Below are 10,856 nucleotides of genomic sequence, written 5' to 3'. Positions count from 1 at the left end.
GGAGGGGGAGGGGGAGAGGAAGAGGGAGAGGGAGAGGTGGGGAGAGGGAGAGGGAGGGAGGGAGAGGGAGAGGGAGAGAGATTTTCTGGTAATTTGGTATTTTGAACTAAAATCTGTATGTATAGTACATGAATTCTTTGGAGGATTCTAGAGAATGCTGAACACCACGTCATGGTTTTTAAATTTTTGAAATGTTTTAAAACCAACAGTTTGCTTTTAAAATGGGCTTCGAGGTCTAATGCCAAATAAACCAGTCAAGAAGCCTGACCACATTAACATTTCCTGTAGCTCTGTCCATTTTCTGCCAGGACAGGAAACACTCACTGCATCTCAGAAGGCTTTTGTCCAAGGAGAAGTCCTGTCACTCACTGGTGACAGGGTCCTCTTTCTTGCCCATACACAGACCATGCATGTGGACTTGTGAACACTTCGTTTGCGAAAGACTCTTATTTTATCCATGGGCCTTCCTCAAGAACAGCTTCTGGACCAGAAGCGGTTCACAGTGCTAAGTGGAAAAGCTTCCCACGGCAGAGGCGTGGTTCTGAGAGGCATGCCCCTCTTGTGATCAGCAGAATGATGACAAAAGGCACCTTCAGTTTATCAGGAGTGCTGAAGCAAAGCCCCAGCTCATACTTGAAGTTCTGATTACCCCTTCTACCCATGACTGAACCTAATTCTATACTTACTCGGCTCCAAACTCCCTTAAAATGGCACACTGAAGGCCAAAGTCAACCGAGGAACATAGTGAGTCTGTGAGCAGAGTACTCTCCCAACTGATGCTAGGATAAAGCCCCTCCAATGGATACCAGCTACCTTCCTAGAACCTAGCTTCCACCTGAAGCCATGTCGCTTTGGGAAGGGTTGTAAGATTCTCCTCCCTTGGTGCTACATCCTATGTCCCCCGCTTAAAAATATGGCAGCCGCATCATCTCAAAGCTCATGCAACTCTAAGCAAAGGCATGGCAGTGCCTCACAGTGCACTCTACGCCACATACCGTGCGTAGTCACGTAGACGCTCTTCAGCCAGCGCATTAGAGGGAAGGTGAATACAGCTGCTGTACATCGCCTAGAGAAGTGCAATTAAGAATTATCTGAGAGCATGCAACAAGCTTATCACACGCATAGGTCCCGGTTAATCTAAGGCATGCAGGAAATATTAGAGCAAAGGTGGACGGGAAACTGTGGAGATGAGTTTAGCGTTATTGCTCACCAAGAGACTCTATTAGGTTATTTGGGGAAAAAATAGGTTTTAATTTTTAAAGCAAAAGTCTGGTGTCTTAGCTGGAATATGCATTTTTTTTTTTTTTTAGATAAGACAAATACTTGGTAAAGTGGTTTATAATAAAATAATGGAGATGGTAGATAATTTAAAAATTGGTGATGAAGCTGTTGAGGAAATATTATATAAAACTTGATTCAGTATCACAACAAGAAATACAGAGAGTTCTTAAGGCTCTGATGTAATAGGAACTCAACAAAGAATAAATGATAAGCTTCCGACACTCTGCTGGGTGGTTTAGTAAATGGAATAGTGAATGATCCAAGGCATTCCTTCCACAGAGAGCTTCACACTTTGGCTGCTATACTGTTTTTGATGGCATGACAAGCGCAGAGCATGCAGAAATCACTGCCTAAAACGATGTTCCTATCTCTTATCCTCAGAGATGGGTTTCCAAGAAATGCTGTTATAAATGACTTCACAATGCATTCTGCCTTCTCCTGTCCATTGGCAAGCCCTTCCGTCTCTCCAGGATCTAATCAACACTTAAGAGATGTGTATGCTAACAGGCTATGTGGCAGTCCCTGGGGGATATTCATTTCAAAGGTTATTTGAGTTGAGTAGTTTTAAGAAGAAATGGGGGTTTTGTTTATGTGCTTCTAAAGTGGGCTTGAGTACCCAGTCCACAAGGAGAACAAGCTCTTCCCGAGGCAGAATCAGTGCCAACAAAGGGCTGATTTAATGCTGACGGGTGGTTTCATCTTGTATAAATGCTTCTTAGCTTACAACTCCTAATGCCCAAAGCACAAGAAACTGGGATCAGGCCTAATATGTGATTTCTTTACCCACCTCTCTCTGCATTCTCCAAAGGAAATGCAAGGGCATTTATTTGAAGCTGGCATGTTCACTAAACGTATATGAATCTCTGACTCTTGGGGTGACCTCCCCTCAAGGTGGCATAAGTCAGTAACCTGGGCTTTAGCAATAACACAATCAATTAAAAAATAATACAAGCATAGTGTCCAGATAGCACTCACGGCCTTGTTCTTTCCTTTGCTTGCAGGGCTCCCAGGATTTCCCTTGGCATCTGCTGTCTTCCTTCCAAGTGAAGTCAAGGGTAGAGTGCAGGTCTTCAGCTGGCTGGCTGGCTGGTAGTTATTATTGTTGTTCTGATTACCACTTAAACTCTCCATGATGGATCGGAAGGTCCCGAAAGGCCTTTTCATTTGCTCTCCCGATTCAGTAGTCCTCTGGGGGGCCCTACCCCTATCTTTGTCTTTTTCTCCATTTAGTTCAAGGCTAGTTTGCTCCATTTGCACAACTGGCTCCTCAAAGGTCACTCTGAGTTTTGAGTTTTGGGATGTCCGGCGCTTGGATGATGGAGACTTGAGGGCACTCTTGGGGCTTGTGGCAACTTTCTGGGCAGTGGCACTGTCGGGACTGGACTGAGTGGCTTCTGTGGAAGGCTGGGTTGGAGGAGTCATCCCCAGGCCTGGACAATGGGGGTCCAAGTCTGGTTCGCTGCTCTCTGAGGTGGGAGATGGACTGTGCCCATCCAGGGATTTGGAGGCCTTCATACCAAAAGGAAACCTGCGTCCTGATGCCAGAGAGTGTTTCTTTATCATCAGGTGTAAGCTTTCTGCGCTGTCTGCATTCTCCGCGCTTTCCACAATGGGCTGTGGCCTGGGCCTGTCAGCTCTTTTCACGGGAGTATTTTTGGGGTCTTCAGAGTTGTTTGAGTCTGTGTCAGATTCACTCAACGATCTCTGCATCAGCTGCCTCAGTCTGGCTAGCTTCAGTTCCCTCTTCTCTAGAGGGATTTTTTTCGAATTCCTAGAGGATACCTGAGCATCCTGGAATTCCAATGACAGCTTTTCCTGGGTGCAGACGTTCTCTGATATTTCTTTCCCCAATAACTGACGTAGGATTTTATCAGAGTCTTCATCTTTTCCTTTGGTCCTAGCCCTGCTGGGGACTGACAAGTTTCCAAGAACTTGTATTCCGTCCTGGGCTCCCAGTTTGCTTTTGCCTGTAGACTCGTCATCTGTATCTAGAATTTTCCACTGGGACTTTCTAGAAGCTGGTGAGGAGGGTGAACTGCAAGGAAGATGAAGGACATGTAAGATGGTGTCCAACTGCACTAAATACATCTATAAGACCTTGCACGACCTTTGATATGATGAGTGATTTATGGAAAACAAGATTAGAATTGCTTGACACTTTCTTCCAAACAATTAACAAAGACTCCATTCTATCAGCTGTAGCCAGAGCATAACATGTCCTAAACTTTATGGCTACAGTATTGGTCTGTTTTATTGTTCATGCACCACTTTTATATGAATTTCCTTACTTCTATTTCTAACAATCTAATCACCCTATTCATTCTTATTGTCATTTCATGGGTCAGTACATGTAGCATAATGACATAAAAAAACTGGAAACGGGCTGGAGAGATGGCCCAGTGGTTAAGAGCACTGACTACACCAGAGGTTTTGAGTTCAATTCCCAGCAACCACTTGGTGGCTTAAAACCATCTGTAATGGTATCTGATGCCCTCTTCTGGTGTGCCTGAAGACTGTTATAGTGTACTAATATACATTTAAAAAAAAAGAAAGAAAAAGAAAAAGAAAAGAAAAAGAAAATCTGGAAACTACCTCAGGTCCTGTGATCCTAGACACAAACATTTCATTGTGATAGCTTTTAATTTATGTTTGTAAGAGTAAAGTATTTTCTGAAGTCCTTTTCTTGAAACTCATTAAGTGGAATAAACATAATACTAGAGGAATATTTAAAGATTTCATCAAATACCTAACAACTCAAATACCAACATAACTGGAATTACCTGGGTGAAGAAGGGAGGGACTTGCCCTCTGATTTCTGGGCTTCTAGAAGTTGTTGGAGTTGGCTCTGCAGGGTGACACGCTCCACCGTCTGCCTGTAGGAAAACAACCAAGGAACACAATGTCTGATGCATGGCCACTGGAAAGCTAGAGGGAGAAGAATCTTCATGAAAACTCAGCAAACGGTAGTCCATTCAGAAGCCTTAAAAAGTGTTTAGTCTTCGTCGTCATGGGTCAGAGAGTTTCCCAAAGGAAGCAGTCAAAAGTATTGAAAAGAACAGTTATTGTTCTCATTTGTGACAAACCATGGAGAAATTAATAGCTCATCCATAAGAGTGAAGGAATTTCAACCACTCCTGCAATGGCAAGTAACTAAAGAAATATTACTTGAATACCTATGGACATACTAAAACTTGGCTAACATTTGTGTATGTATATTATACTTTACTAGTCTTAAATGAAAAAAGAATACTATCACTACTATGGGTCATACATTCTAATTTGTGTATGCGTTTGTATATGTGTGTATGAATGGGCACACGGAGACCAGGAATGAGTTTAGAATGAGTTACATATCTTCCTCAACTGCTTTGCGTCTTGGTCTTTGAGAAAGGTTTCTCATTGAACTGGGGGCTCATGGTTCAGCTGGAGTGGCTGGCCAGCAAGCATTAGGGGACCTCCTTGTCTCTGCCTAATAATACCAGGATTATGGGTGCAAGCAGCTAAGCCAGCTACTATTATTCTAGGTCGTTTCTCTCCCTTTCATCACTAGAACAAAGATCTAGAAGGATGTATTTCAAAATGTTACTGATGATCTCTAAGCTTTTGTATTTCTTTGTTTTTGAGACAGAGTCTCTCTCTGTGTAACTCTAGAGGGCTTGAAACTCACTATGTAGACCAGGCTAGTCCACTGACTTCTGCTTATGTCTGCCTCCTTAGTGCTGAGGTTAAAGGCATAGGGAAAATGAATGCCCAGTAACAGTCTATTTCCTCAGGACATAAGACTATATGTAACAGAATGTGCTTTAAAGTTAAGAAAATAGGTTGAAAGTCAAAACTACAGGAAGAAAAATCATTTAGGAAGTATATATTAATTATTATAGAAATTTGTATTAGTTAATCAACTTGACTGTTTTATTCATATGTCTAGTTTTTGAGACAGGATCTCATTCTGTAACCTTGTGTGACCTAGGGCTTACCATTTAGACTGGCCTGGCCTTGAACTCATAGAGCGCCTTCTTCCTCAGCCTTCCAAATTCTGGGATTAAAGCAAATTAACTTTTTTTATTTAAAAGATTTATTTATTTATTGTATGTAAGTACACTGTAGCTGTCTTCAGATACTCCAGAAGAGGGCATCAAATCTTGTTATGGATGGTTGCGAGCATGGGATTTGAATTGAACTCAGGACCGTCAGAAGAGCAGTCAATGCTCTTAACCACTGAGCTATCTCTCTCCAGCCTGCAAATTAACTCTTATTCTACAGGAATGAGAAGTGTTTATTGAATGCAGTATGCAGTATTGGTACAGTTCCCCCAAGAATGTCTATCCATGTCCAAATTCCCAGAAGGCATAAATATGTCATGTTAATAGCCAAAGGAAAGTGACATTGAATACAGCTGATGTGATATGGAGGTTTCATGTGGAGGCTGCTTGACCCTATTCACATAAAGCCTTTCACAGTGGGAAGGAGGTTAGAAGTACGGGAAGGACTTGACCCTGCTGCTGATATCATACATAGAGAAAGGAGGTTACAGGCTACAGGATGCAGCTGGGGTGACCTATCTAGCAGCCAGAAGGATAGCAGGAACCTTGTCATCCAAATGCAAGAAGCTGATTCTGCAGCAATGTGAAGGAGCAGAAGGTACACTCACCCTGCAACATGCCCACTGACCTCAGTCTACAAAAATATAAAGCAAACTTGTCTTCTGTTAAGTCAGTAATTTTGTGATAGTTTGTTATAAGTGACAGAAAACTAACATGGTTAGCATACAAATAGTAACATCTCTCAGGAGCTGGGGCATAGAACTCAATGAAATGGCTGTAAGTATTACAATTGCTGCCTTATCTTAGGTATGAACTAGAGGAAGCCGACCATTCTTGCATGGTATTGGCACATATACTCAACAACTATGTCTGTAGATTTCTATGAAGTCAGGTCCTGATACTGTTTTCTACAAATCCTGGTATCTTTGTTTTTCTTAGAAGTGGTCAGCACTCTGTCTAACAATTCATTCCCCAAACCAAGCCAAGTCTGGAACCTGACTTCATCTCACCTATACTGTCAAACTCACTGATTCAGACTTAGTCATGGGGCTTGGCAGGTGACTGCCGCTAAGTGCATGTGCTGCTTTTGTAGAGGACCTGGGTTTGATCCCTAACACCCACCCTGGGATACTCAGAACAACTTGCAATACCAGTTCCTCGGGACCCAATGCCTCTCCTGGTCTCCATGGTGACCAGGTACAGATATGATGTACACACAAGGTACAGATATATACTCAGGCCACACATAAATTAAAGTCAAGATAAATCTTAAGCAACAGCATTAAAACCAAAAAACCACAAAGTTTTCTAAAGTAGGACCTATCAAATTCTTAATGGACCAGACAGCCCATAGTTTAGGTTCAGGAGTCAGTAAACTTTCAGAACAACCATTCAGCTCTGTCCTTGTAGCGTGGCTTTAACCTTAAGTAACACACAGATGAACATATGTGGCTTTGTCCAAACCAAACTTCTTCCAAAGAGAGTTGGTTAGCAGGCCATGCCCACTTTACTATTTGCTGACACGGAATTAATATAAGACTAAAACACCTGAATACACTCTACTTTGATAGTTGGGATGCATGTCAAGTGTCTTTCTGTGTGTGTGTGTGTGTGTGTGTGTGTGTGTGTGTGTGTGTGTGTGTTATTTTAAAAGAGCTGGAGATATGGCTTTGTAGTTAAAAGCATTAACTGCTCTTCCAGAGGACCTAGGTTTGAATCATAACACCTACATAACCATGTATAACACCAGTTCCAGGGGATCCAATGGCTACTTCTTCAGGCACCAGGCACACACATGGTGCACAGACATATGTAGGCCAAACAACCCATATACAGAAAATAAAATAAAATGAAAAAATTATAAAAACAAACAGAAACACAGACAATATTTAGAAAGAAAACCTACCCTGGGAGCATGAGCAAGCTAGTGGGCTGGTTAAAGGTGCACACTCCAAAGCCACGCCCAAATTCTGGAGAAAAATACAGTTGGGGGGGTGGCTAAGGCAGATACAGGGAGACATATACATATATGTATATATATATATATAATATATACATATGTATATATAGTTTACTGGGTGTCTTTCAGTCATTATGACACAATTTGAAAAATCACATCTGATATCAGAACAATGGAGAGCACTCTTATTTTTTAGATTTGCTTCCAGAAAGAATATATCAGCCTTAAACCCAGAGAGAAAACTTTATTTTCATACTGTGTCAGTGTTATTTTCATACTGTGTCAGTGATTGCTGTAAGAGTAGCACAAACTCAGTGGTTTAAACGACAGGACATTTTAAAAATATTTTTTTAAATTTTACTCTATATGTGCCTTGCAACCTCAGAGGTCAAAAGAGGATGTCAGATCCCTTGGCACTAGAGTTCCAGGTTGTTGTGAACCACATGATGTAGGTGTTGGGAATGTTCTCTTGCAAAAGCAGCATGTGCTATTAACTAGTAAACCCTCTCTCCACCCCCAGACAGTTTGGGAGGCCTAAGTGTCTGAGATTAAAGTTAGCCATGTTGGTTCGTACTGAGGACATGTTGGTGTCTATCCTATTCCTGTCCCTTAGGATCAACTTTTTACTGGCAAATGTTGGTTTCATGGTTTGTTGATATCCTCTCTTGAATACTGTCTTCATGTTTACATGATGTACCCTCTGTGTATATGACTGTCTTCAGTTTTTACAGGGATACTTGACACTGGCTTAGGACTCACCCTTATGACCCTACTTGGACTCAAGATCTTCTATGAATATCTGATTTCCAAATAAGGTTACACGGAAAGATTAGGGGTTAGTACCTTTCTGATGGAGGCAGAATTCAGTTCTAAATACCTAGGCTTACTAAGAAGGACTTCAGAAGAGCAGAGGTTTGCCATTTCTAGACAATAGCAATGGCTAGAACCAGTTGGTAACAGCATTTGAAAAGGAGGAGGAGGAGAGGGGAAGAGGAGGAGGGGGAAGGAGGAGGAAGAGATGAAGACAACATCGATGAGGAAGAGGAAGGGGCAGGGGGAGGGGGAGGGGAGGGGAGGGGGAGGAGGAGGAGCAGCAGCAGCAGCAGCAGCAGCAGCAGCACCCACATTCAAGGCTATCGGGCCCCAGAGCAAAAACTCAGGTATTTTCCAACCTTGTAAATTATTTCCCACCCTGCCCCTGTCTGTTACTAATGTCCCATAGCCTAAAAGACACAGAGCCTGAGGCTGTTCATTAATAAAACAGCAACATAGCTATCTAGCTTATGAAAAAGAATCAGAGTTGGGTATAAAAGCTGAGATTTAAAGAAGTCTATTTTTTCTGGGTGTGAAACTTCAGGATATATTCTATTGGATGATTTTCAAGTTCCTTGTTTTGGATATGTCCGTTCATCACTGGAGGGAGCAGATGATGCTGCGACAGTTTTGGAAAAGCATTGGATAACATCTGCTCACATCCCCAAGATTTTAGGGTTGAACACAGGACCTCTGCATGTCAGGCAACTGCTCTACCACTGAGTTATGGTCCCAGCCCCGCTCTTTAGACTTTTAAAGTGCATGCCTTCTATTCTAGCCATTCCCTTTCCAGAACTTATTTTCAGGAAGCTATGTAAGTACATAAAGACTTATGTAAGAGTCTGATCACTGTGGAAAATAACTTAGTGAGTTATTAGGTTGTTGATTCATGTACAGTCTTTCTTTAACTACAGCCAGTTACAATGATATCTTGATGTCTGCCCAGCTCATCCGTCATAGAGTTTTGTTTAACTGGGCAGTCGATTCTTGGAGGTAATCCTTTATATTTTAGGTTTAAATTTTTTATTTTCTAGGAATAATTTAAACTCATGCGATTACTTTAGATGCTAGCAACATGGGGTCAGAGAGGTTTGTATCTCTGAGGCAAGAGACACTGTGTAGAGAGACGGGGGTTGCCTGAGCTCAGGGAAGACACAGAGAGTCCAAGGCCACATCACAGTGTTACATGACTCATATCTGCAACCAGTTAAGGTCTGTCAGTCTGGCAGAGGCCTGGAGAGATGGCTTAGTGGTTAGAAGCTTTGCCTGCTCTTCCAGAGCAGTGATTCTCAGCACCCACAAGGTGGGTCTGTTACACCAGTTCCAGGAGTTGTGGTGACAACTTCTGGTCCGTGTGGGCAACAGGCACACACATAGTACATAGACAAATATGCAGGGAAAACATTCATGCACATAAAATAAAAATGATTTTTTAAAAACTAGAATAGACTTATCACCCAGTATACTAATATTATATTGTACTATATTGTTCTATAGTACACCATAAATATCACTATTAATTGCATGTGAATGTGCATGTATCTTAAAAATCAGATTTTATATTTTTCTTCTAAAATATAGTTTAATGCTTAAAGGTTTTTCTTCTTCTAACCTGTCAATTTGTTGGAATCCTGATTCTGGTTATCAAGAAAACTTCAATATGGCAGTTGCTATTTGTTCTGTAAGATCTCTAAAGGTTGAAGTTGGTTCCTCAGGCTAACTCCTTGGTTTCTAGAATCCTACACAATGTGCTTGTATCCCTTCCTGTCTTCTTTAAGTATTTATTTTGTGGTCATCTTCCTGAATGTTCCCTAGACATCCAGCAGGCAGTGTGTACCATTTTGGTAATCAGTCTAGGAAAGAGCTGGCTTTAAAAAGTCACATTTCCATTCTGAAAGCTAACTAAAACTCTGCTTCGTTTTTTTTCCAACACATTTGCTGCTGATGGGTATTAAGACCCTTGACTGTAATCTCCCAAAGACACACCTTCTTTGTTGAGAAAATGGAAATGGGGGTTCTCTCTAGCCATCCCCCTTTCTCATACTCTTCCCAATTCTCTACACTAAGGGTGAAAGTCCAGAGACAATGTCTGCAAGCTGCCCAAGCCATGCTACATGTCCGTGAGGACAGATGCTTTCTCTGGACAAAGACTAATTCCCTGCTAGCAAACTTGCTCTGTACCTACTGGCTTAATGACATTTTGCCTCTTTAGAGCTGTTATGCTCAGTGGGAACACAGGCTGTGAGCACCTAGGATGGAAGAAGAAAATATGAGAGTGCCCAGCCTCCCTTTGCAACTAGGGTGAAGGAAGCTCTCCACAGCCCTTGGCTGAGATCTAAGCACAAAAACTCAAATTGCACTCCAGGAATAAAGTGGTCACTTACTCCTTTAGCTGCTTGGTCAACTTTACCACTTGTGAGGCCAGTGACATGCAGGTCTCTACCACCACGAGGTACCGGGAGCATAGAGTGTGGCCGTGCCGCTCAGCACTCTGGGAGGGCTTTTCCCCAGCGTGGTTCTGCATCGTGACGTTTGCTCCATACTCTACCAGGGTCTGCCAGAAAATACAAAAACATGTGATTGTATCGGGACTTTCTTTTTATGAAACAGATTTGTGGGTGCATGTGTGTATGTGTGTGTGTGTGTGCGTGTGTGTGTGTGTGTGTGTGTATGTGTGTATGTGTGTGTGTATGTGTGCATGTGTGTATGTGTGTGTGTATGTGTATGTGTGCATGTGTGTGTGTGTGTGTGTGTATGTG

General features: G+C 42.1%; 1 protein-coding gene and 1 long non-coding RNA gene across 14 annotated transcripts in view; one reads left to right on the top strand and one right to left on the bottom strand.

The window, feature by feature from the left end:
- Sncaip (synuclein alpha interacting protein) overlaps positions 1-10,856 on the bottom strand; it is a 144,838-nt gene that overhangs the window by 6,831 nt on the left and 127,151 nt on the right. For 5 of the 7 annotated variants that reach the window (XM_031365679.1, XM_031365680.1, XM_031365678.1 and 2 more), the window contains 4 exons: positions 10,482-10,651; positions 4,062-4,154; positions 2,257-3,316; positions 996-1,066 (listed from right to left, as the gene is read on the bottom strand). In XM_031365679.1, coding sequence (XP_031221539.1) covers positions 996-1,066; positions 2,257-3,316; positions 4,062-4,154; positions 10,482-10,651 — 1,394 coding nt within the window. The remainder of the gene's footprint in view (positions 1-995; positions 1,067-2,256; positions 3,317-4,061; positions 4,155-10,481; positions 10,652-10,856) is intronic. The other 2 variants (XM_031365683.1, XM_031365682.1) reach the window with 1 other exon arrangement.
- Positions 1-10,856, top strand: part of LOC116087161 — a 111,266-nt gene that overhangs the window by 60,514 nt on the left and 39,896 nt on the right. The window lies entirely within an intron of this gene.

This window comes from Mastomys coucha, unplaced genomic scaffold, assembly GCF_008632895.1.
Source record: "Mastomys coucha isolate ucsf_1 unplaced genomic scaffold, UCSF_Mcou_1 pScaffold13, whole genome shotgun sequence".
In the NCBI taxonomy this organism is placed as follows: Eukaryota; Metazoa; Chordata; class Mammalia; order Rodentia; family Muridae; genus Mastomys; species Mastomys coucha.
The sequence above is the reverse complement of the archived record's forward strand: the minus strand, read 5'-3'. Positions and strand labels throughout refer to the sequence as shown.